Consider the following 27,369-nt stretch of genomic DNA (forward strand, 5'->3'; position numbering starts at 1 on the left):
CTTTTAGACTCTTGTAGCTCATTGTTTGATTTAATGGTCCACAAACTGTCAGTATGTTCATTTGTAGCCCCAGAAGGCAGGCGCTTTCAGAGGAAGTCTGATAAACCCACTGTATACTACCTGCTTAGGCTTTACAAGCAGAGTTGGTAGAAACTAAAATTCAGAAACAAAAGTCCAAATGAATGCCAGTATGGCTCCATATCTGTGTAAATTACTTAATGATCCATTGAAACTGCCATAATAAGGCTCTAAGGTGATTATGTTCTTCTGTCTAATCTGCATCTGCATTATCAGAACACCAGCTAATGCAGCTTTAAAAACATTTAATAAAAGTGGTTTTATTGTAATGATAAACTGAACTAAAGTGAGCTCACTGAAACTATAACAAATGGATTTTTGTAGCAGCAGTAAGAAATACTTCTTCTTTGGAGTCATCAGCAACCAGCCAGTCATATTTGCTGCCTTGAATGGTGCAATCAGTAGCTTCAGTGGAATGGCCATATGAGGCTTCATTGCCCTTCATGCCTTTACAAGACATCACAAGCTTGGTTCTGGTAAAAGATGCCAAGCCCAAAACCAAACTCACAGGCCATCATTACCTGCATGTCAGGAAAAAGCTACCCTGTTGAGCAACCACTAAATTACTTTCATTTGTTGAGGTTTGCCTTGTGCACAGCTTCAAAGGCAACATGAAAAGGAAACGAGCATCGAGTTCTGAGTGCAAAGTTAAAGTCAATACAAGGCATTTGCATCATTAAATTAAAACTCAAATAGGTCAGAAACACGGGCGTGTTTCACAGGTTAATGAAGGTTGAGCCCCCATCCAGTATTTATTTGTCTCAGTGAGGCCTTTATGTATCAAACAAGGCTTGATGTGACATTTTCAAAAATCAATAACTTGGCTGCTCAGATTTTGTCTCAGTCACCGAGTGGAGACAGTGGAATCAGGAGTGTTGACAGCTGCTCGTGTAAATCACAAAATGTCAAATTCTTATATCAGGAGAAGCTGCGCTGCAGTTTCAGCTCGTGTGAGCGGTGCATTTATCACACTGCTAAAAGATGGACTGAGCTGTCAGGACTGAAAAGTATGGTCAATATGGAAGTGCCTTTACTCTATTTTTTTATTAAAACAGATTATTTTAATAAAAGTAAATTCAATTATTTTTATTGCTCACCAGCCATGAGCCCAGTTGTTGCTTTTTGTATCGTTTGAGTTTATTGGGAAAACGACCCTCATCTCCATTTGTCTGTGAATACAGCAAACAACTTCCTGATGAGTTTATGGGCTCAGTCTCCATTTTGAAGTTTATTGAATATAACATTAAGTGCGTTTTGTAATTTCTGGCCATGCTAGGAGGCAGAAAAGTGGATTATTCAGGAATTGCTGAAGTGTGTGTTTTTACAATCAGATCCACACCTCACTCATCACATTCGGCTTCAAAATGCAAAGACACAGCTTAACAAACCAGCGTTTTGTTAAGCTGTGTATACACTAAATCTAAGTTACGGTGAGATTAGGGTTGCAAAGGCCCAGGCACCTTTTGAGATTTCCTGCGGCCAGTCACTCTATTCATCTGTATTTGTTCTCCCAGAACAAACACTGTAGACTGCAAACTCCACCTTGAATTTATTAGAGGATTTCTTCTCAGCTATAGCATGCTAGCATGGTTAGCACTAAAAGTAAGCTGATACCATGTTACGTGCAATGCACACAGAGTTTGGATTTTTTATGTGTGTGTTTGCTTCAACTGTCGTTCCTGTGTGATTGATGCTGTGCCTGACAATCAATTAGTCGCAACTAGGGATGGGTACCGGTATTCTGACATAAACGGTAGTAACCAGACCGAAAAGCAGCGCACATTTCGGTGCTTTTTTTCCCTGAGATGTCATACACTTTGGATTCTAGCCAATCTGTCTGTGAAGGTTCCCAGTCATCCAGGTCATCGTAGTCAAAGGAGCTTGCAAAGAAAAGCGTCTGGACTTCTTTAAGTTACTTGAAGACGTTTCACCTCTCATCCGAGAAGCTTCTTCAGGATCATCAGGGGGTCCTTTTGTCCCTCTGTGGGGGGATACTCCCACTAGGTTTATATCTGGGACTCTTATAGCATTTTGTTAAAAGCCGAGAAATGCACCGTATTTGATAGCTTGCTGCGAGACCTCACATCGAGCACATCTACTGCGGGTGTGGTGCCTGTTATTGGACCCGGAGTTAGCAACATCCCCCAAAAACCCGACCGGGAGAGTCCTGGCCCCTAGCCCTGCCAGTGTAGCAGAAATGATGACGGACGATGGCAGCAGCAGCCGTTCTTCTCTGCGTGAGTAGCTTAATGTTGTCCCTGTGTAATTTACATTGAGTAGGCTAACCACGTTATTACATTAATGCACGTAAGGTGAACTAGCAAACATCACCATAGCTACATGCTGCTGTCTTCTTGTTTGATGGCAGATGCTCCCTTCACCCTGGCCAAAAAGGCTAAAACGACCAAAGAAAAAGTGGAAAACAGCTAAACATGAGAGGTTTTTGGACAAAGTTTGTGTTGTTTCCATTGATTAAGCACTGCTTCCAGCCAAGAGTGATGCCATAAATCCCCTATAGCTGCAGAAAAGGCTAACATTGTTACCTTTTTACAAAAAAAACAGCTAAACATAAGAGGTTTTTGGACAAAGTGTGTGTTCTCCATTCTTTAAGCACCGGTTCGGGCACCGGTTCGAGCACCGTTTAAGCACCGGCACCGTTTCAAAAGTACCGGTTTGGTACTGGTATCGGATAAAACCTAAACGATACCCTTCCCTAGTCGCCACATGAAGCCCAGACAGGATGCTCGTGTCCTGTGACAATTCCAATAATCACTCTGCATGTTGCTGTCTTCATTGTGCACAGAAAAGGCAGAATGTTGGCGCAAGATTGGACCGGCTCTGCCATCTTACTCCACCTAGCTTAACCCAAACCAGCAATCACAGCACTCCAGTGATTGCTGGACTTTTCTTGTTGGCAATATGTTGAATAAGAATAACTTAACTATTATGTCATGGCTCAAGTTTCTTATTTAAATAAAAATTTATAAAAAAAATTGTGCCATTTTTCTTCTTTTCAAAGACACTGAACTGGGACCAGTTCAGCCCACACATCACAACTCTGCTATTTCCGTTCATGAAAACACACACACACACACACACACACACACACACACACACACACACACACACACACACACACACACACACACAGTTTTCCATTAAAAGCCATTTTTCTGCTTTGCCCCTCTCTATTTCACACTAATATCCCACTGCACTGAATATTATGGTAAGTCCTATTAAGGGAGACAGCTGACAGCACTGGTGATGAACAATAATAAGAACATTCTGTATCTCCTGTTAGCTGCAAGTCTTTCTTGTTCCATTTTCCTCTGTGGTTTGCTGTTATCTAAAGAGCAAGCACTAGCCTCACCAGAGCAGTCACACTCACATTTTACAAGATCCCTACTCTGCAACTTATTACCAAACAGGGACGAGAAAAATACCTGCATCCTGCACGACAGGATAATTTATACCAAGTTGGATGAAGGACAGAGTCTGCAGGGTGATTGTGCTCCACACTGTCCTCCGGGCTTGCTGTAAAGGCCCAAATGACACTGACAGCTCGGTAAACGAACAAATAAATAAGTAAACATCATTAAAAATGCACCATACATGCATGTGCATAAATAAGTGAGGACACAGTTTGGGGAAACACAGACTGAATTATTTCTTATTAAAAAAATATAAAACCTCAGATGAATTATTCATGCAGACACCCTCACACGTGTCACTACCCATTAGAATACACTCTTACTGGGAGTGTTGTCATATTGGTCAATCTAACAGTAAACTGGACACAGCTCTCATCATTACTCAGACAGCAGGCAGAGTTATGCCTTATGTCCTATTATTATAGAGCTTCCTGAGATCCTCAATTGATGTTTTTGTAAAGAACCTGCTCGGGGAAAAGCTCTGTTGGCACTGTTATGGGTTTTAAATCAATGCAAATGCAGAAAGTCCAATTTCTCTACTTTATTTAGTTGGAGTAGCCTGGGGACATTTTTCCCCAAAACTAAAAGCTCTGAATGCAGGTATTAACGCAAATCATGACCTCATTTACTTTGATAATATATACAGTAAGTGAACACTTTGTATTGTGAAGTAGAAGCTGTGACTTCCCCCGTTCGTTTAAAGCAAACAGAAGCTTTCTGAAACTCGGGCACCGGCAGATGATCCTGAGAGTGAAATGCAGACGGGAACGTCGTGTTTATCCTTCCGAGTAAAATAAACAAAATAAAACTCAGAGTGAAAAATCAACTTCTTTGAATTGAGGCGCAACAAGGTTTATGTGGTTGGAATTTCAAAAGCTTCATTTCAAAGACAGACACAGCCACAGTCACAGCACATTACAGTTTCTGTACTACAGCGTGGCAGTCACGGTCATTTTTTTGAAGATGGGTGGAACTGGTTACCTAATCCTACAAATACAAGACTGAACAAACAGCGTAGCCCAAGGCATGTGTGTGGGAAAACCCTAAAACCTTCCCCACTTTATCAACTACTTTAGTCTAAACAGGACCATCATCATTTACTAAATTCAATAATATACTGTAGGGAAGTCAGAAGTGATGTGAAGTTTATGTAGAAGCACATTTAAGTGCAAACTGTTCGACAAACAAAAGAATATGAAATAAGATAACAACAAAACTGATCAACCTCAGTCTGTATGTCTGGGTGGTGGCGGTTAGTAATACTGGGTTACCACCTGTAGAAGTTCTTTGATGACCCTGCAGTGGTTGGCTGCACTAAGGGTGGGCAGGAGTTGAAGTACAGAAAGCTGGTCACTGCAATGAATGGCAGAATGGACTGGAGGACCAACAGCAATGCTCCGTACAAGAAGGGGATGAGTAAACTCTACTTTCTAAGGAAGCTCAGATCCTTTAATGTGTGCAGCAAGATGCTGGAGATCTTCTACTAGTCTGTGGTTGTAACTCCCATCTACTTTGCTGCTTTCTGCTGGGGGGAGCAGCATCAGTGCCAGAGATGCCATCGTTTAAGTCACTGAGGGCCAGCACGTAACTGAAGATTTGTACATATTATTTATTACTACTCTTTTGAAAATTCTCAAAAGTCTTATTTTTATTTTACTTCTCTATATGTAAATTTTTGGACTCTCTCACAGTATAACGCCCTCATTATGTGCTTTAACAAGAAAGAAAGAACCCACCTTCTGACAAAAATGGGGTGAAACATAAATCCAACAGCAGTAAACAGAAATCAGTATTCAGTCTGCTTTAAAAGCCAAATAATGCTCATACGAGTTTCAGAAATGAGTAATTTTGGAAAGCTCCTGATGTGAAGGTGCAGTTTGGTCCACTGCAAAGGCCTGATCTCCTTTATGTTTTAATCAGGACCTTGGGACAGCTAGGAGCATCTGCTCAGCAGACCTCATTGATCTAGTTGGAGTGAGCAAAGTTAAAAGATCAGAGACGTAAACAAGTGCCAACCCATGTAATGGCTTAAAAACAAACAAGAAAATCTTCAAATCAATTCTAAAACTCAGCAGGAGGCAGATCTAAGGAAGCCAACACGAGTGATATCTGGTCTTGCTCGCATGAGCCAGTTTAACAGCTGAGCAGCTGCAGTCGGCCAAGCAGTGACAGACTGAATAAAGACGCAACAGTAGAGACAAACTGAGGCCATGGATGCCCTCTGAAGCAGAGCAAAGAAGCTCGTTTTAACAACAGCATGGATCCGTTTATCAAACGCAAAAAGTGCCGTGCAGACCACTCCCAGGTTCCTCACACAGAGTTTTATAGATCCTTAAAGGCCTGAAGCAGTAGAAAAAAAATGAACATGTGAAACTAGTGGTCGAGCAAAAGCTTAGCAGAAAACGTTAACTGAGGTCACAAATCGAGTGATTATTTTCTCATAGACCTCAATAAATCTGACTACTTTTCACAACCACAGGAGTCGCCCCTTGCTAACGATGAGATAAACACAAATTGAAATGGCAGTTTAGCTACAATTAATCTTATCCGTATTTATTAATGTGGTAGAAAACACAGGGAACCGCTCTGGAACTAAACCCAGAGATACAATTTGTTATTTTATCTCTCCTGTTAGCACAATAATTGTCTTGAAGTGTGAAAATTGAGAGCAATGCAATGTCTCAAACATGAGGAACTAACATTTACAGTATGTCGCTCATGTGATGAACTGGAGGGAACCTGGAAACTTCCTGGATTTTATTATAAACAAGCTTTAAAAACATTTGACGCTGATCCTTCTCTCTGTAGCAGTATGAATGAGGACAACACTCACCTCGATGAGTTTGCGTTCATAGCTAGCAGCCAGCTCCTCAATGTCGCCCATGAACTTATTCTGTGGAATTGGAGTCTGCTCTTCGCTTGACCGCAACACGGACAGGGCTGCAGCAGACAGAGAAAGAGAGAGAAGGAGCATTGACAAAGATGAAAAGATACTGAGACATGTCCAAAGGACACGCTGTGGTGAAAAACTCTTATTACAGAGTCATCTTCTGTGGTGAGCTTTGACACTGGCAGCTGTTCCATGTCTTGTTTTGAACAACGCAACCATGCAAACACAATGAATCTCAATTTGGAATGTGATATGAGTATAACAATATAGTCTGCTTGAAAGACAACAACACGTCCACAGAGTATGCACTCTCTTAGAGTATGCATATATACTTCCTTTCATGTGCACTTAAAACCACATTTTTCTTTCTCAGAAATCTTCTTACTGTTCTGTCAAAATGATAAACTCCCCTTCTCTCACCATTGCCTGTTCTACTCCGACTTCCTCTTCAGATAGAGTTTATTGTTTCTTTGCACTACTGTAGCTTGCTAACTTGCTAAAGTCATCCCAGCAGAGCCTGAAGCGGCGCTTCTGAGCCTATTAACGTCAACTAATCCAGTTCCCTCAGCAAAGAACGGCAGAACACGCTAAAGTCAGAGCACTGAATCTTTTTCCTTCTTTTTTCCAGAAGGTGGGTGTAAGATGGATTGTTTTTTCACCTCAGCAAAAGCAAATGAACAGTGTTATTTCACTGCCACCACACATAACAAACACAGAGACTAATAGACTGAGGCTAGAAGGAGGGAGAGACAGGGAGAGAGACATGAGCCAAGACAAATAAAAGAGGTTGAAAATAAATTACACAGGAACATATTCAGCATGTCCAAAGGCCCGACAGAGCTCAAATAAACTCGTGGCAATGGCTCTTTAGGGGGAGGTTTTAGAAAATCTACAGCTAGACTGTAATTATAGAGAGAACCTCCAGCAAGTGTCTGAACGTCTAGACAGAGTGAGACAGGTATTGATGAAGGAGCTTCCTGTGGTTCCAAACAAAGGTACCGTAGGGAGAACAGCTGCTGAGAATCACAGGCAGGTACAAGTTCACAAATAAGAGGAGTAAAGTTATCCAAGTGGACTGCTGGTACGCACACATAGCTGTTCACATACTGTAAACATGTGCATGTTATTCTCTGGAGCAATAGTTCTCCAGGTTTTTTAAAGGTATTTCTTTGTTTTCCTTTGGACATTGGCTGCTTTTTTCATTGATTTCCAGTCCAGTCCTTGTACCTGACCATTTTTACAGAAATGCCTTTCACAAAATAAGCTTGTAGCTAAAAAAGCTTAAACACTAGAGCCTATGAACACAAAAAAGTACCATCAGCTGAGTGACAATGATCCCAAACACACTTGCAATGCAATAAAAGCAAATAAAAACCTGGATAGAAAAACACAATGGAACGCTATCCTTCATGGATCAGCATGAATTATTTTCTCGCTGAAACTGAACTGACCTGTCTTCCCCATGTGATGTTTGTGTAATGTATGTATGGTATGTATGGCAGCCTTAACCCAATTTTGGGATGAATAAAGTATCATCAATCAATCAAAAACTGTTCACTTGTATACCATGTTTCTATGTATGTTGCCAAAAGTTTCAATAAATCACTGCAGCTCTCTGCCAAGTGCAGTGATTACTTTGCCCAGCAATGTCTGGCAGAAATCACCATTTGTAATAATGTACCACTTTAACAAACAAGTCATCTGCAAAAAAGAAATCAAGGAATTGTGAGGTGGCCTTTAACGAGGAGAAACAGGAATAAGGATGGGAAAATATCTTCTCCATATTCTCCATATTTTCATTAAACGTTTCCAACAGCAGTTTACACCCAAAATTAGTACATACAAGTGAACATATACAACAAACAAACAATTATGTGCAAGTAAATATCAGCAAAAAATAGAGTCAGGAAACCCTGAGCTGGGACCATTCTCATTGTAGAGTCACCGCATAAAAACCAGTGAACAACTTTTATAACAAAAAGCAACCTGTGACATTTTTAATGAGGTTTGTGAGTCCACTTAAAGAGTCACTCAGAGCTTCAAACCGGTGGTGTCTAGCCTCCTGCTGCTGTCTCGTAACAGCTCCAGTTTTAGATAAAACATTCATGGCTGCAGAGCTGCACATTTTAAATTATCAAGGTAAATTTTATAAAAGGCCAAAGTGTTTAATTAACTTATTTTCTGAGTAACATTTAAAAAGCCTAAAGGGATTCAAAGGAAAGCATAAGCACCCCACGGACTTGACAAAATCTTCATATTTCTCTTATATAAAGATGTATGTACGCATGCAACAACAGAAACACCTCAGGAGGCTGACAGAAGCACATCATCACAGCTCCAACAAAGCGGCAGCGGCAAAGCAATCCCCCAGCTTATCTCTGGCCCGCCAACAGCACTGTACTGTATACAACAGTCAGCAGCCTAATAGCCTAGAAAGCTACAGTACACCGATATACACGGAGATAGAGAGAATGAAAATGTATAAATACTATAAAAAATACTGAAAGACATATTTCCCCAGAGAGGAATCCAAGATGCGCACGCACACACACACACACACACACACACACACACACACACACACACACACACTATCAAGCATAAAGAGGCAAACACACACACACAGAAAAATGCACATACATAGAGGACTGCTGACGGTGGAGCTTGCCATACCAATTTAACTCAGCTCTGAGGGGGTTTTTCCCCTTAAGTTGGATTTCTGTTACCTGTCACACTGATACGCTCTTAATAATGAAAATACAAGGAGTGTGTGGGCAGACGACAGAGGAGAGATAGTGAGAGGGGATTAGGAGGGAGGGCACACACAGATGTTCCTGACTCTAGGAAATTGAGCAGACAGCTGGTTTGGAATAACAAAACTAACTGAGCAACCGACCAAGCAGCTGTGTGTGTGTGTGTGTGTGTGTGTGCGTGCGTGTGTGCGTGCGCGCGTGTGTCCTGAAGAAAACCTCCAAAATATTGAGCTCTATGTAAGCAGATGCTTCAGCAGAACGAGCATTAGACATCGTCATAAGACTGTTTACTGGTGTTTGTGAGTGCCCTGTCCCACTCCCAGGAGTGTGAGTCTCCAGAGACATCTCTGAAATGATCACAGCGTGTGAGATAATTAGTCACTTAAGTGACGAGGTCCACTGAGACACACACATTGGGGAAAGACGGTGGAGTAAAGTTTTGGGTTTGGTTGTTAGGAGTGTTTTTGTGTTTTCAGTTACAAAGCAAGTTCATGTTTATAGGGAAGTCCATGTCATTTAGTCCATTGAGTTACTTTGCCTAAAATAAATGATTTAGTAATAAATGCATGAGAGGCTAAAATAATTCTGACCTTGCAGTACAAGGTAATGTGGAACATATATAATCTTTACTCTGACCCTGCACATATGATTGTTCTTACAGACAGACTTCCCGGTTAGCTGTGTCTTATGTTCACAGGACACAGATGGATGCGTGTATTTTCATAAAGCTTCCAATTAAGGTTCCAATTCAAGCAAAACAAAAGTACTCATTGCTGAATGACTCAATAACATCATGCCAAGTATTCTATTAGATGTGCAGTTTTGTATTTGTAAGTTCTTTTTGCTAATTCTTCAATCCTTGATAAGTAGGGCTAACACAAGTTAACCCCCTTTGTTAACTTTCCCTATCACGCACAAGGCCACAAGTCCAGACACGCCTGAGGCCACGTCCACACTAATACGTTTCGTTTGAAAACGCATCTTTTTCTCTCCGTTTTGGCTTTACGTCCACACTGAGACGACGTTTTCGGTCAAGGAAAACAGAGTGTTTTGAAAATGCTCTCCAAAGCATATACATTTGAAAACGTCGTTTTCGCGTCGCAGTGTGGCCAGCGAACCAAGCCTTTTCGAAAACGATGACACATTTAAGTCATGTGATGCAGTCATGTGACCAATTAACCTAAGATAGAGGGCATTATACAGCAGTTGTTTTGCTTGCTCTCAATTTTGACAGCCCTATTAAAGATTAATATCAGTCTGAACATGCTCCACATAGCTTTTCTTCTAATTCTTTAATTCTCACTCGCTTTTGCAACTTTGTACTTTAGTGTTAGTCACAGCAACAACTCCACCTCATTGTGAGTCCGTTTAAAAAACTCGGTGCTTTTCTTCAACATTTTGCCGCCACGTTTCAAAGAGTTAGTAAATAAACGGCAGACAGAAATGAGGCAGGTCGAATCGTCTTGCGCTTCATGCATGCGCAGTACAGGAACATAAGCATTTTTGGTCGTTTCAGCGTGTACGTACAACTCTGTGAAAACGACTGAAAACGATAGTGTGGACGAGGAGCGTTTTCAGAAGAAAACGCCGTTTTCAAAATATCCTGGCTAGTGTGGACGTAGCCTGAGAGCAAGAGCCACACAGCCGCCTCCCTTAGTAATATAGTACCTAAAAATTGAGCTACATCAACCACCAGTGTGCAGTACTTTGCAAAATATGCCAAGAAACTGTTCATGCTAAAAGTGAAAACGACAAACCTGTTTCCAAAAACACATCGCCAAGTACAACCAGGAAGAGATACCAGGAGGTGTTGGCGTGGATTGTGTAGCTCCTGAAGATGTACAAGTTCCTCCAATGACAGTTATTGTTAGACTAAAATGTTAACCCATGATTTTATTAAATTTTCCAGTGAAAACACTACCTTGGCTACTTTGGTGCTTACACTTGACTGATAATACTGCTGTTGTATCCTTGTGGCTATAGAGTCATCCAGGTAGTCTGTCAGCATTTTGTTCAAATGAATGCTGCTGCTTACAAGCTGCAATCACTGAGAAAATATTCACTATATCACAATAAACATCATTATAGGAAATTTTCCATGAAAGATCATAACCTTGAGGCTATATTGCCCAACCCTACTTAATAGAAATCCTGGGAACAAGACCATGCTCCATATTTTGTTTTAAATTCAATGGTCCCTGAAACATCATCCTGTTAAAATTGGTGTCAAACCTGATTTAGAAAAAAAAACCTTTGAAAAACTTGGTTACTTTGGATCAATAGAAGTTTTTGATGGCTGTATGAAGCAAATGAAACTATATACAATCTCCCAGTGAAACACAGACGAGCAGAAATATTTCCTCTCTCCTTCAGCCTGATGTCGCCACAAGCTCAAACTATGCATAAGAAGAGTTGCCAGATAAACTCCATCTGGCCTTGAAGCACTTCAAAAGCAGGTTCATATGTACTGCGTATGAAATACAGAAAGCTCCCATAAAGAATGACCTAAACCTTCTGTGAAATCAAGGAAATCCTGAAATATCCTTTCTAAAGTGGGAGCTTTGACTGGTGATAATAACATCAGTGCCAGCAGTCGAGAAAGCGGGGCAGAGCCTGACACACTTGACTAATGCTGCTCCGTCCATTAGCAGTAAGGAGACGTGGCTCTGCATCCACGACCCTGAGCACGCAGCAGACTGAAGAACAAACAAATGTCCATCCTGCTACAGATGAGCTGCTGAATAAAACATGCGAAGTGCTCCCACTACAACAGGACTTATGTGCAATCAAGTGAAGCGCTCCTTGTAATGCCGTAACGGCACAAACCTGCGGCACTCACACCACTGTGAAATTGGGGCTCTTCTGAATCTTCCATTTCTTATCTCTGTATGAAATCGCTCCATCCCTCCCAGCTCCCGTTTCCCATCCTTTGTTCTTACTGTTTTTGTGCCATTAACTTTCTTTCATCTCTTTGCACTTAAAAAAAATATGCGCGTCCTTGTTTTGCTTGAGTCTTCTCCTCTATTAAGAATTGATTTGGTTTCTCTTTTTCTCGTCTTTGCCGCGTCCTTCTTCCCAACTTTCTGCTCTTTCGTGCTGCCTTCATTCATCTCCTCTCACCTGCTTCTTCTTTTAAATCTTACTCATCATTCTTCCTTCACCTTAATGTCTGGCATCCTCTTTTGTGCAGGTAACTTTTAATCATGCATATGCACGAAAACTATAATTTAAAATGCACACACACACACACACTTGGACATCAACAGAAACATAAGAAAGAAAGATCAAAAGATGAGCTGATAAAAAGGGGGGGAAAAAAAACATGTTTTTTTTTCTCTACTAATGACAACATGCCTTTCTCCAACTCACACAAACACACACAGCTGAGTTAATCACACAGCCAGGCCATGTATTGTGGATGGGCTGGCTGGGGAGCAGGCAGGCGGCTGACTGCGTTAATTAATGAGTGCTAATCAAAAGCAATCTTCTTTCATTTTCTAATCGTTCATACTTCATTTCTCCCGTTCTCCTCCTTCCTTTGTGTATCAGCACTAAGAAAGAAAAGACAGAGGGGAAAGATCAGAGCCGCCTTGCTCCCGTTACACGGGACAAATAGCACAAGATTTTCATTCACCCAAACGAGAGGCAGAAGGTGTGGAAATCACTATTCTCCTCGCTCTGATGGGTCCAATCAGGGGAGCTCTGTGCCAGCCTGGCTCAGTCAGGGGTTCGCTGATCATGAGTGGAGAACCGACGACATCCTGATCCCACATGCGCCCCACAAGAGCACACGCTAGCTTTCTCTCTCTTACTTGTCTTTAGCCTTCCTGAGTTGTCTGAAGTGGCATAAAAGGAGCCGCTCCAATTATAATGAGCAGAAAGAAAGCGAAGGAGGAAAGGGTTTTTGTTTTCTTTAGTATGAGCTTTGTATAGGACTTCACTTCAACAAAGACAAATGAGAAACGTGAACAAACGACTAAATGTTGTGCGCTTAAACTGACAATCAGATTATCCTCTGAGTAAGCTATCAAACACAAAGGTTCAGGATTTTAATTTAAACGTTAAACAGCAACAACGTGCGCCATTCTCCTGGTTTAACCCAGAAAAAGTTGTTCATAAAAACACTGAAATCTGCAGCACAACTTTGAAAATATCTGTCTGCTTGCATTTATTCCTTTGCTTTCAATGGTAGTATTTGAGTTTGTTTTTTTTCCCTCCAGGAAGAGTCCAGAATTGCTCCAATCATAGCAAACCACCATCTATCACACCAAACTGCACTTTCCAGCCTTGCACGACACAAAAGGAGAGAAACAGTTCAAAGTCCTTTTCTTTTACCCTTGCGATATCTTTTGATTCGCAAACAACACGTCAACTTCTCTCACAGCCGTTTTAACAGAAATCTAAAATCATTCTTCTTCCTAAAATGGAACAGAGAAAGTTACTTGTTGTCCGCAAGCCGACCTGACCTCCAAACAATGCCTTTTTTTCTTGGTCTAGTTTCAAACAATCAGCTGGACGCTGTCAGATAGAACTTTAAAGCGTAAAATCAGATGCGGTGAAACGGACAAAAACATTTACAGCGAGGAGAAGAAATGTCACATGCCTGGTGGTGTAATGGCAACAACAGTATGGTCGTGACTCATGCAGAACATTTGCAACGGTGACGGCATGCAGGGGAGTTTTTGGTCACGATATTGTGGGACAATCACACATTGAAACACCGGTTTGATACACCTTTGCATTTGGATATTTATTAAAGTTTTAAAAGGTAAAGGTTTCAATATTCTTATATTTAATAATATAATATCACCCTGATCACTTGCATTTACAGCTTTAGTGAGAAGCTGTTTTAAGTAAAAAGCTCACCAGTTGTGTTTTGTTTGTTTTTTAAAAAAAAGAAGAGAAAAGGAGCCGTTTGTTGGACAAAAGTGGCCAGAGGCATTAAGATGTGAGGCATCAACAACAAGAAATAAAGTGAAAAGTAAGACGCAAACAGTAGACGTGACATTCGCCTTTTATTATCGTGTGGAGAATTCAGAAAGCTATATGTAACATTATTATTTTGAAAGTGACTTAGCTGGCTGAAATAGCTTGTAACACCTGTTAAAATAAGGTTTTAAAGGCTAACTAGATGCCGGGTGCTAAAATCGTCCTCTGACATGTGCATTTTTTAAGCGAATCAACATCAGCTTGTTAATGTTTTTAGTTCTGAACAGCAGCTAATGGAGCAGACTATTTTTTCCCAGTGGGCGTAGTTTTCAGAGAATGATACATGTGCTCTGTCATGGCGGCACATTTAGCAGCAAGAGCCTCGGGCAAAGGGTTGGTCGACACAAAATAATGACGGGGCTGGTAAATTGTAATGTCCCTCTGTGGCTGCGGGAAATGTAATGTGAGAACGAACATGTTTCAACATAAACATGGAGATGATATGAAATCGTGGATATCAACAGAATTGGTAGACAAGGAACTAACTTTTTGTTAGTCTTTCTGGTTTCCACTTGTACTCAGTGTTCTGACTACTATTAACCAATCACGGAGCAGGATTTAGTCTACTTATCTGCAACTAGCTAAAAATGCCAGTATGTTTTACTATCAATCTGATTTGGTATTTATGTTGAGTATTGAGGTTTAGCAGTCATGTGATCATTAAAAGCATTAAATCATTTTGTCCGTCATTTTGGAGTAAAGTGAATGAGGTTCCATAGACCTGGAGACCTGTCAGTGGGTGTTGTCCTTGATTTGTTAGGAAAAGCCTCCTTGCGACTGGTTTGGTCTTTATCAGATTTCTGCAGCTGCATGAAATTTGCATGGACAACAGCTATTTGTTTGCAAACAACTAAAAACTCTCAGCGATAGTGAAACTGTGAGAAATGCAATACAAATCCTACAAGACGGCTGCAACTTTCACTTGATCCGTTTCTGGATTGCGTCACATTTTTAGAAGTTTTACTACTTGGCTAATAGTTAGCGAGTGTTTGAAAGTCAGAGTCTTGTGTGCAAATCGCAGGTGAGTGCAGGAATCTAGGGACCAAAGCAATCACAGGCAGGTTTTTGGTGCAGCTTCCTGTTTGCAGCCAATTTCACCCAGCAACAACCAGGATTCTCCAGGAACCACTCAAAAACCAGTTGGGGAACACACATTTGTCACTAACGAACAGTGATTGTGTTGCACCCAACATGGCGGACAACTTTCAAGAGACTTCAAGTATGTGCACCTGAAATCGCACGAAAAACCTGTCTCCCCCCCTCAAGAAGATGAGGGGAGAAAAAAAAAACACTCAAATGCAGGCAAACATTTTTTTAATAGTAGTATTACTACAGTTTTGTGACAATAGCAAGAAATGTTAAATATTAAGAATCGTATGCAGTGAATATTGTGCAGGATTGTGTAGAATGAGAATAAGAACAAAGGTTTTTCAGTATGAGACTCCTCACAGTGCAGAAGATACAGAAGCCTGTGAATTTCTCCTCAGGAATCAGAAAACATGTTTTGTTTTATGTACTCTACAAATTGCCTTTTCTGAAATGACCCAATTTAGCTGCCAGGATCAATAAAGTTCATCTGACACTCTTAAAAGGACTCAGGCGATTAAATCTGATTATGTTAGCGCAGGTAATAATGAGAGTTTCAATCTGCAATCAAACTGTGCCATGTCTGCTACAACACTGATCAAATCAGCACTGATTGTTTGGACAAGCGCATAATCCGAGTAAGCCTGTCAGAGTGACCCGAACACGTTGCCACGCCGTATTCTCGTTTTTTGACGAGATTATTGCTTTTTCCAAGCGAGGCATTACATCTCTGAACGTGTGTTTTGAGCACGTATTTTCAGCACTGTCCTGATAAACAGCACATTTGTAAACAACCTGCTGCCTCAAATGTTCCCTTTATTCTGTGTTTTATTGTCAGCGCGGCATGTTCTTTGGTTGTAATTACTTGTATTACCGTCAAGTCTCCATTTGCTCTTCTCTTGTCTTTGGTTCTCTGCTTCTGAATGACCCAGTTTCACCGCTTAGATTATTAAAGTTTCATTTTATCATCTGCTCTAATCTGAGGTACTCCGCCTTTGTTTCAGCTCGACACCTCTCCGCATTACGTGAGCATCCACTGAGGTTTGCGAGCACGACGCTGTGCGAGCAGTGTGAGGTACAAATAATAAGATGGGACACCACTCGTGTAGGAGAGAGGAGAGGGATGATCAATATTTGGATAATGTGCAGCGGAAGGATTGAATAAATATTCATAAGAAGTGTGAAAGCATATAAATGGCTTAATCATAGAATCTCGTAGTCTGAATCAAAACAAAAATGGCATTGCAGTGTGCACATGTCACGGTGATGAAGTTATGAATGCATAAACCATCACAAGAAAATGTTTCACACACAAACACACAGAGAAGAGGCTTACAGGCAAAACACACACACAGAACCCACTGCTCCCTTCTCCATGAAAAATCTCATTTTACAAAATTAAACCTGAGTTAGAGACTTCCTCACCCGGTGCATATTTTGTACCTGAAAATCACCACAGGGAAAACTCGAGTTGAGTCAACATCCTGTCCACAGAACAAACAAATAAGCCAATTTCTTACGGTGGTCAAACTTTTACAACCCAGAAATGTGTTTTCCTCACTACTGATGGTTCGCTTGCCGTAAACTCAGACATGCAGAGGAGGGGGATCATCTTAATAACTATTTACTGCCCCAAAACAAACCAAGCTCCACAGCAACTAACTGAAACTTCCCTCCACATTCAAGTTCAACTTTAGTTATTCATAGGATCACTTGAGATAAAAAGACTCGGAAGGACAGAATCACTGCTGTGGGGGGCGGGTAATTGAATTTGGGCTTCTTAAGTCTGCACCTTCAGCACAGCATGCCAAGGTCTATTCTACAAATGGGTAGCTGTTAGTACAGCAGTTTCAAAAGAGTGACTATCCCTTCTTATCCTGGAACAGTTAAGCACAGGTTGCGTTTGAAATTCACATTATCTCGACGGAGCACAATCTGAGTGAATCTTTGATCTGACAGCGCGTCACTTGTTTTGTAGCCCATTCCTCCATCTCCTGTCAGTGTATGTTAACTGTATGTTACTGTACACTGAAGGCTGGAAGAAAAATCTGTGTGAACAGGTGACTGAGCCTGCTAATGCGTGTTTTCAGATGAGACAAGAAGAAAACCTAATTATTCCTATGATCAAAGCAATTATTAGGAGAAAGAAGGGGGGAAAAAACTCTGACCCAAAAACGTCTCAGCTGGAAAGCATCACAGCTCAATCTGCCGCGGCCTATTAAAAGAGTTATTAAGCATTCGCGGAGCGCTTACAGACACTCATGCATGACAAAATTTGCACATTTACAGAACCAATTCCGTGCAAAAATGTGAGCCAGCTCGCGTAAAATAATACTGACACACACAGTTATCACCCTTTTACTTACAGACTGACAAACAAAGGGACCTGCCAAAGACCTGGAGAAGAAGGCTGAAACAAAATATTTTTATTGAAATGTTTAACACCAGTTTAATTGCCATTTAGCATCCTGAACATTTGGCTAAAAGCTCTGCTATAGTTGGGTTGTTTTCTGTGTAAACAGAGGAGCCAATTTCTTATCTGATGGCTTCCCAACCTCCATGAAACTGAGCAAAATAAAAAATGACAAGCTGCTGTAGAATAAGCAGTTTGAACACATGCACTGCAGCCCTGAAACTCTTCGGTTACCTGAATTTAAAAAACACAGACAGATTAAAAGAGAATTCAATCTGCCGGCTCCGTGGTGGAAGCTCTGCGTGATGCCTGAATTTGGAGATTTGCACAGGTGAGAATGTGAGAACAGCAAAGATGATGTTTATTTGGATTAGAGGTCGGTGTCCTAAGCTATCAGCCAACTTGGTTAGAAAGCTGCATGCATGAACTGTATGCGCGCATAATAGTGTCGCAAACTTGCTAAATAAGATGCAAATACAAAAAAAGTCTGTGCAGCACAGCTGAAGCACAGACTTTACAAATGTCCATTTGGTAGAAGTAGGAATATCATTTATTAGATCATTTCAGAAATGCTCCAAATAAACAATGTCACAGTTTAGTTGAACATAACATCAAATACGGAGACTGAATTATTTTGTTGTCATTGTAACATGTGTCTGTGGGGACCGAATGGCTTTTGGAACCAGCCATAAGTGACCACTAGAGGAGCTGCAGTTCTTTGATGCTGGATTCATAGATATTTCTCACTATATATGAATGTATGATTACTACCAAGATATCAGAGCATCTACTATTTATCTGTATATAAACATATCCATTTACTGTACGAGTAGATTAATGCCTAGTGACCGCTGTGACAACTACAAATAGCCAGCCAACCTTCAAAATGTGTATCAACATTTGAGGTCTGCACAGACAAAAACCACCTACTATCTTGTCTATTCCCATGACAACATGGCTTTCTTGTTTCCAGTCAAGTCTGCTTTCTTATAGCAGCAGAGTGCACGGTGTGAGACATACTTATATACTGTATATACAAATAGCATAAAATCTGCCTCAAGATGTCCTGATATAATGGTTCTTCATTCTCTCTTCAAGTCAGAGAGCTCTCTTACATCCTAACAACATACAACCAAAACATCTCATGAGTAAGTACCTTTAATCTGTTTGGCAGGAAGACTGGCTTTTCACCGTTTTCCATGGAAATGTGTACTTTTACTGAATAACAAACAGACTGGGCTTTAGAGAGAGACTGGCACTCTTCAGGTTAAATATTTTCACACGGCGAACTTAACAGATACCTCATTTGAAATTTCAAGGATTAGAATCAGCACAGCCCATGTCTGTCAATCTGGTCTTCCCTTTGTTTCAACAGGAGACATAAGGCAAACCCAGATGTCTCACAAACAAAGAAAGTTTGTCGGAGAAAGCCCGGTGAAGCTTACTTTTATGATTAAACAGCATGCTTTGTTCTTCAGCGTAACTCTAAGCCTGCTTATGATGTGTGACCGGACACAGATGGATAAAAAAAAAATGAAAACCAGAACTTAATACGACTTTTAAGAGTGAAAGAGGGATCAAAGTATAACTATACTAAATGGTGAAAGAATCTAAAAGATGAGATCAGACTTGAGAGCAAGGGGTCAGAAGGCCAGTTCCCATAACAACCAACTGATGTCATACATACCGATTGCATATAATAGACGGATGTAGCTACCCTCATGTCACCCTGTGATTTGTAGTTATAAAGTATCAAATTTGGAATTCACACATGAAGAAGAAGCTTTAGCCACACCCCTAGCAGCGATACCTCGTTAGCTTGGTAAGAAAGGTGCATCTGTTATTTACCTCAATATTAAGTGAAAATATCACCTGAGGAGAATAAAAGCTTTTAAATCACAGGGTAGCCCTACTTTATTAACTGTTTTACTTTGAACGAGGCAATAATTTAGAAAAAAGACCCGCGAGAAGTGGTGAAAGTAACAATTAAGACTATAAATCTTTAGTGAGGTCATAAATCAAATGAGCAGTAGGGCCATGTTCTTAACACACAACACTTCCTCCAGAATTACTGAATGACTGACTCACAGCTGAATTCTATTAAAGCTACTTTACACTCAATCATGAAAAAGGGGAGGGGGGGGGATTCACTGGTGAATGAAAACTTGACATTTACTGGATGCTGTTGGTCCGAAGGAATTTATATTGTTAAAAAATAAACATGACACTAAATGTATCAAGCGCACAAAGTGCTGAGGTTGCATTTTCTGTGAAGCAGAGGAAAACCTGGATTAAAGGCACGTTTCTGATATAAGATTCTTCATAAGTAGCAGAAATTGGATTTGCTTTTTTAAAATAACATCTTTGTCTCCACTGCACGAGATGAAAAGGTGTAATTAGAGGTTTGCCTCTGTGTGACATCACAGCTACTTTCCTGAAAACGTCAGCAGCCGCACAGCAGGCCATTTCCTTCTCATCACTTAAAGTAGAGGCAGCCAGCAGCACTTTCTCCGTCTCCAAGTATCTCTCTCACCTCTCCCACCATGCAGCTCAGCAGCTTTGCTAATTGACTGCCATTTTAGAAAGTCAATCTAATTGCTTTTTGGTTATCGTGCTAATAGTCTCTGTGCTGCTAAAGAGCACCTGAGCTTTCTAACATTCGACTTAATCACACAGACCATTCCTTTGCTCTTGGAGCCGCCCACTGACCAACTATCGTTTAACACCAGTGATTAATGAACTGTTAAAGGGGTCAAATTATGATATTATGTAACCTCACAGCAGCTAAACCTCAAAACCACAATTGGACGGTAGGTACTGGAAGCATATGAGATACTAGCAAGATACTTGGTGTATAAACGCTCACTTGGAAAACTTAGGGCTAATTGCTTTGAACTGGCTCAGCATGGTGGTGTGCTAACCACCACACCACCATAAATTGACCATAGATGTGGATGTGAATGGTTGTCTGTCTCTCTGTGTTATCCTTGCCACAGACTGACAACATGGCCTATGCCCATGCATGGATGGATGCATGGATGCATGCATGCATGCATGGATGGATGCATGGATGGATGCATGCATGGATGGATGCATGGATGGATGCATGGATGGATGCATGGCTGGATGGATGGCTGGATGGCTGGATGGATGGATGGATGGATGGATGGGAAATGGGCTACCATGTATTCAAGGTGGCCTTGGTCTGATGAATAAATAAATAAAGCATTACTGAGTAACACAAAAACATAAAGAGTTTTCTCTCAATCAGCCTTCGGTGGTGAAATAAAGACTGTAATAGTTGTCGGACTGAAAGGAAGAAAGAGTCAGAGAAGTCTGCTCGGTGCGATCTGTTTGCTTTGACAACAGTGAGAATGATTCTCTACTTGTCTCAGATTAATTACAGAGAAAGCAAACAGTGTCGACGGTGAAAAGAAAACATCCATTTAAAGTGCAATGGCAAAGTAAATGCACTAAACATAGCTAAAGTAGCACTGTCACTAAAGTAGCATTGCCAAACATTTAGCCCTGACATCCTGGTGTGTAAAGGACCAGCGTCCCATATACTTAAAATAATAATTAAAAAATGACAGAAAACCAGAGAAACAAAGAAGCCCATGTTGCCATCCTGTCTGCCATGGATCACTGCCCAAACATGCACTGAGGTTTCAGAGACCTGAAGAAAGCCAGAAATAATGAATGATTTAGCACAGTATGATTTTCAGACTCTGCCCATACACTAAGCTGTGATAGATATACTAGTTTTGCTAGCAGCTGTACTCAATGTAATGCTCTCAAAAGGATGCTAATATGTTTATAATCACCATGTTTAACAGGTGTTGGCTGTTGGTGTCACTATTTACAGAATACAGGACTCTTTTACCATTTCAGTTTGGCTTGTTAACATGCTAATCTCTGTAAACTTGCACTAAATTCAAAGTGTAGCTGAGGCTTATGGGTGTTAGTCATAATCGAAGTTTCACATAATCAAGTATGTGAAACAACGAAAGGTTGACTTAATTATCGTGCTTGATGAAAAGGGTAACATCATCCTGAAGAAAAAATTTATGTATATTTGATGTATAAATGTATAACTTTTCCAACAGTCACCATCAAAAAAACATTTTTGAACCCATCAGAGGAAAAGCCTGTGGTTCATGAAGGAGATTAAAAGTTATCCTTTGGGATGCCTGGGAAAAAAATTCTGCTGCACTTCCTCCAGTTATTGCTGAGATATTTCAATCTCAACTCGCTGACCATCAAACTGTCATTTCAATCCTCATAAAATAAAAAAGTAATAATATCATGAGGATGTTTGAGGTCCTCTTTTCTCAGTCTTCCAGCATACAGACACAGTTAAGTATTGCACTGCTTGTTCTGCAGGGCTAAACATTAATGTTTTTGTTTGAACATGCAGCCGCTTTAACAATAACAACATACTGTGATAATATCTGAGCAATCTGTGATTCCCACTCCTACAACAGTGCACGGCACAACACAGCACAGAGAAACCTTAAATCCGTGGAGGTCAGCAACAACAACACTGCATTACGTATTTCTATACAGAAAAAACTGTGCTCCTCAAAGCTGTTTTAGCATCACTTCAAAACTACTTTATTTATTAATCATTTCACTTCAAAACTATGTCTTTTATTTCAAGCAACAAAAAAGTGGAAATAAAATCCTCCTCCGTGACGAAATAAAGTCAAGTTCCCCAAAAGTGAAAGCAATGAGCATGTAATACAGAATCCACCGTAGAAGCCAAAGGAGGCTGCCAGTTATCTCAGTGATTGCCTCGTTTGTTGAAAGTAGTTATTTTAATGTCTCAAAATTAATATGTTAATGATCTGTTGATGTGCATGCGCTGCATGAAGTACTCTTAATGAGGATTTGGCTCAGGTGTCTTGGGAGGGTTTATTTAAAAAATGAGAAGCCTCGATATTCTTCTAGGTGTTTCAGATGAGCCAAGTGAGAGGAGACCCTGTGCTCTGGTTTTGCATGCTGGAAGGGGGGGGGGGGGGGGGACCAATATGGCAGAATGAGCATTAAAAATTGATGTTTCCATCTGGAAGCAGAGGAGAGGGAGGAATTTTGTCCTTCTTTCAATAGTTGATAGGAACAATCCTTACATTTAGCATTAAATGAAATGTGTTCTGTCTCTAACACTGAATTATAAAGACGGAGATAAAGGACAGAGAAAGAAAGAGTGGAAAAGTAAGGGCTGCTAGCAAGTGTAATTTAGACATTTCCTATTTTAGAGCTGAAGGAAAGCCGAGGGGACGGTGACAGAGCGAGGCTACTCAGACATACGTGACACACAGAGAGACAGAGACGAGAAAAAGACAGAAAAGAGAGCCGTGAATGAAAGACAACGAGGAAAGGAGGCAGAGAAGACAATATTACACACAGAGGTCATCTTGAGCGAGAGAGGTCTTTGATTCGGAAGCCACCTGTGGGCTGTTACGACCTGCTTGAAACTAGCACATACAGACGCACACACTGAGGTACAAACTAATCTGCCCCAACAAAATGAGTCTAGCCTACAACTTAAGCCATCTTATCTAAACGCATACAGATTCATTTAAGTCCCCAAAAACGTGATAAAATGGGGCAAAATACTCAGACTCATTACAAAACGCATAAAAAAGGCTCACCTGTGCGAGCAAAAGAGACAAGTCCTGAAGTCTAGAGCAGGCAACAACTGATTTGATTACACTGTCAAATATTCATTTACGCTCCAGACAGAACTGGTGACAAACAGCAACACCAGTAGCATTCAAGCACACGTTCTCCAGTTACACAGCAGTCAGAAAAACAAATGCCAGCTGTTACTCAACAGAGCTCAGAAAAACCCACCAACACTCAGTCCAAGATGACTGTACCTCAGGTGACCGAGAGAACTCGCAGTGATATTCTCGCATGGCTTCTGTGGATTAGTCTAGCAATCTTTAGCAGGTTAGACAGTTTTATAACTGAGACTGGACACCATGTTGGCCAGTACCACCAAATAACAAAAAAAAAAACCCCAAAAAACTGGAACACCTGGCTCAAACTTTGTGGTTACCTACATGTAATCATGTTCTGGTGCTGTGGGATTGGCACAATTTCCCATAATTGCTTTTCCAAATAATTTCTTCTCAGCAAAATCTTTAACAGCTTCTGCAAGTTAAGTGGATCGATACAGTCTCCTATTATTTTGAGCAACAAACACAAATCTTAATCTGAAACTTTTTGTAATGTGTGTTTAAATTTAATACACTGAGTGGTTCATGATAAAAATAAAACGAATCAATCCTCATATTTTTTTTCTGAATATCAGCTGTAGTCACAGCAGTCGCAGACACAGCCTGCTAGCAGAGATAAGACATTGACGTATCTGTGTTAAAACATCGAAAATGCACATCTTACTCCTCCTGGTGCTCATCCATTATGAATGAGGAGTGTGACATAGGCGGCAGCTCCATATGAGCTTCAGGAAAAAAGAGCCATGAAGAGGAAAGAAAGAGGTTGTGGAGCAAAGAGGTGGTACATTCACACCAGACAGGCAGGGGAGCGTGCGAGCATGTGTCGATAGTGCTCGGTAATGCAAATCCGCTCTCCTAGTGCGAAATCAACAGGTTCTGATCACTTTGCGTTTTAACAAAAGCAGCATTAAAAAAAAAAAGGCAAAGACCAAGTTTCGCAGAGTTTTTCTTTGTCCTTACTTCCATAGCTCTTAACTAGTATCATTAGTCAAAGCTGTCTGCAAATCAGTGATGTAGTCTGGTGTTACACTCGCTCTTGGAGCGAGGTCAGGCTGCCGCGGAGTGGAGCAAGATGTCTTTCCAAACTATTTAACAGTGTACATCTCATTTCCTTGCAGGCCATTACAGTAAATCTACATTACAGAGTGCTGTCAGTGGTCGTCTGCCTCTTCTCATGCTATTACAGAAAGGCAGCCACACTAAGAGCGTGCTACAGACTCATGGACACACACTGCCATCTATGGGTAAAGGTTTTAGCCCTGCAGAGATCTAATGCATAAACAGCACAAAACTGTACTCACATAAAGTGGAGTCTTGTGTTTTACCCTCATAAGAACCACCAATACGCACAGCTTAGTCTCGCTACTGGCGACAGTACCTGTGGCTGTCTGTGTCAACACAGACGCACGGCAGACATAACTGTGTTGGTTTTTTTGTTTTTGTTTTGTTTTGTTTGTTTGTTTGTTTTGGGGGGGGGGGGGGGGGGGGGGGGGGGGGGCTTAAAAGACAAAATGATGAAATTTAGCCAAATTGGATATTATTTCAATAAAAAAGTGATAAACACTGCCACTACTACCACTCTCATATCTGCTGCTGTAAGTAAACAAATTTGCTGTGAGCCAAATCACTCACAGCACATCCAAAATGACCCCAAAGTTCATTTAGTTTTTTTAGTAGTGCTGAATTTTTAGGCCTACCAAAATAACTCCAGTAAGGCTGTAGTGAGGCAGTTTGTGATCACTGTCCATGGTGCTGAATCCAGAGCTGACCAGGGTGCTGCTTAAGATTAATGCTGTTAAACTTCCCACAGTAAATATTGAAGCTTTTACTGATACCTTAGTGCTGCTCTGTTGGTTTCCTTCACTTAGCTTTTTAGTTATTTTTCTGCCAAGGCCTGAGCAAAGGTGGAGGTACTTATTGTCTGTTTTATTATTTTTCTGCAGGATTACACAAAAAAAAAACTCCTAAGTAAATTTCATAAAAACCTGATGGAGAGGAATAAAAAAGGAAAGATTTCATTATATATTTGGTGTGGATCCAGATCATTTTTGATTTTTTTTAAAAGTGCATAATAGGCCAAAGGCTTTAACGGCAGATCTGCCGAGTGCCCTAGTTTTATAAGTTAATTTCCTCTTGATTACATTTGGGCCGTAGAACGTGTCTTCTGGCCAACGTGATACATAAAATTAGAACTTGTTACAGAGAGTCTCTCTCTGTGCAGGATGAAGTCACAGTGTGAAGCCCTGTGAATGCCGGAAAAAATGTCAAGCACGCTCCTGGTCGCACTCCTAACCAGATGCATCCTCCTTCAAGCTTACAAAGTGACTCAAAAAACTATAGTTTGGTCTCTGGGTCATACCTGCAGACTTCACAGTAGTGAGGATCGCTGACATGAAAGTCAGATTAGCTTGACACAGATTCTGGTGTATGCTCTCTGCTTAAAACCTAGATCCAGGAGGAAATCATCGCATGTCAAACATTTGAATCCAATCTTGTATACCCCCCCCCCCAAAAAAAATTAGAAAACAATCACACCAGCCTGCTTTAGAGGAAACTGTAGCCTTAGCTATAGTCTTTACAGTAATCACTGCATCGACTATAAATAGATGAAGCATTTATAGTTGATCGAGTAAGCCACAGATATAAAATTACCATCGTTTGCATTGAACACATTTAAAAGAAGTTCAAGAACTTCAACTTCCCAAGTTCCTAAACAAACATGAACAAATGCATACCTTATTTAATCAATACGAGAGCCAATTACACAGGAGATGAGGGTGCCATTACACACTGTAGTTCAGACACAGCTAATCACTTGAGGTGACAGCAGGTTTCAATCAGCGCCACCTGCTTCTCACTTATTGCTCTTGAAAACAACAGTGCCATGGTGGATTTTGTTTTTGTAAACTCTTCAACTTCCCCGTGTGTGTGTGTGTGTGTGTGTCTCTATGTGCCAAGCTCCTGACTCATTTATAACCACAGATCAGATCAGTGTGCTGTAACTAATAAGTTCTGACACCTAAACTTGTCAAAGTTTATTAGATGGCCTTTAATCACCAACTTATCTGCAGACATCTGAGCTTTTTTTGTTTGTCGAGCCTAATAAGCAGCGGTAGCCCTGCAGGAAACAGGAGGGGGAAAAACAAAGCCTGAGAGCTGCTGAAACAGTGAAGTGACCCCCGCCGCTGCGACGATGCGAGTCATCCACGTTACGCTGAAGATTCCGACAACACAAACGCAAACCGCATCACCTGTCTTGTCCCCGCCGTATGCAAAACACACACAGACGACTCCACACGCAGTCATTAAGAAGTGAACTTCCAGGAAGTAGTCTTCAACTTGTGTGATGTAAACCGCTTCCTCCAAAACATCCTGACACTCCTTTCCATATTCATATTTACACAATGAGGAAAAGCTTAAAGGGGGGGAAAAAACCTTTAGAAGCCTTTTCCACATGCAGGGGATGAAAGGGACGCAGAGAGCAGCAAAAACTCTCTGAAGTGTACTTTTGTGTTTGCTCTTTTTTTTCCTCTCTCCATTATTCTCTCTGGGATGACTGCTCAGCCACGGCAGCAGCTCCAAACACAGGTGATATTAGCTCTCTATAGCCGCTTTCAATGGGCGGTCGAAGGTTTGGAAGCCGATCAAAAACATACAGTGGTGTGAAAAAGTGTTTGCCCACTTCCTAATTTCCTATTTTTCGCATGTTTGTCAGACTTAAATGTGTCAGATCATCAAACAAATTTAAATATTAGACAAAGATACATGACGCTGTTTATTATTAATGGGGGAAAAAAGCAATTGCCGAACTGTGGTGTATCACATCTTTGTAAAGCTGAGTTCATTTTGTCTCTAGCCACACCGAGGCCTGATTACTGCCACACCTGCTCCCGATCAAGAAATCACTTAAATAGCACCTGCCTTACAAAGTGGAGTGACCCAAAAGATCCTCAAAAACCAGACATCATGCTGCAATCCAAGGAAA

General features: G+C 40.9%; 1 protein-coding gene across 2 annotated transcripts in view; it reads right to left on the minus strand.

The window, feature by feature from the left end:
* snx29 (sorting nexin 29) overlaps nucleotides 1–27,369 on the minus strand; it is a 141,712-nt gene that overhangs the window by 58,803 nt on the left and 55,540 nt on the right. For both annotated transcript variants that reach the window (XM_082543241.1, XM_082543240.1), the window contains exon 15: nucleotides 6,343–6,449. In XM_082543241.1, the coding sequence (XP_082399367.1) occupies nucleotides 6,343–6,449 (107 nt within the window). The remainder of the gene's footprint in view (nucleotides 1–6,342; nucleotides 6,450–27,369) is intronic.

Source organism: Aulonocara stuartgranti (assembly GCF_965226115.1).
Source record: "Aulonocara stuartgranti genome assembly, chromosome: 8".
NCBI lineage: Eukaryota > Metazoa > Chordata > Actinopteri > Cichliformes > Cichlidae > Aulonocara > Aulonocara stuartgranti.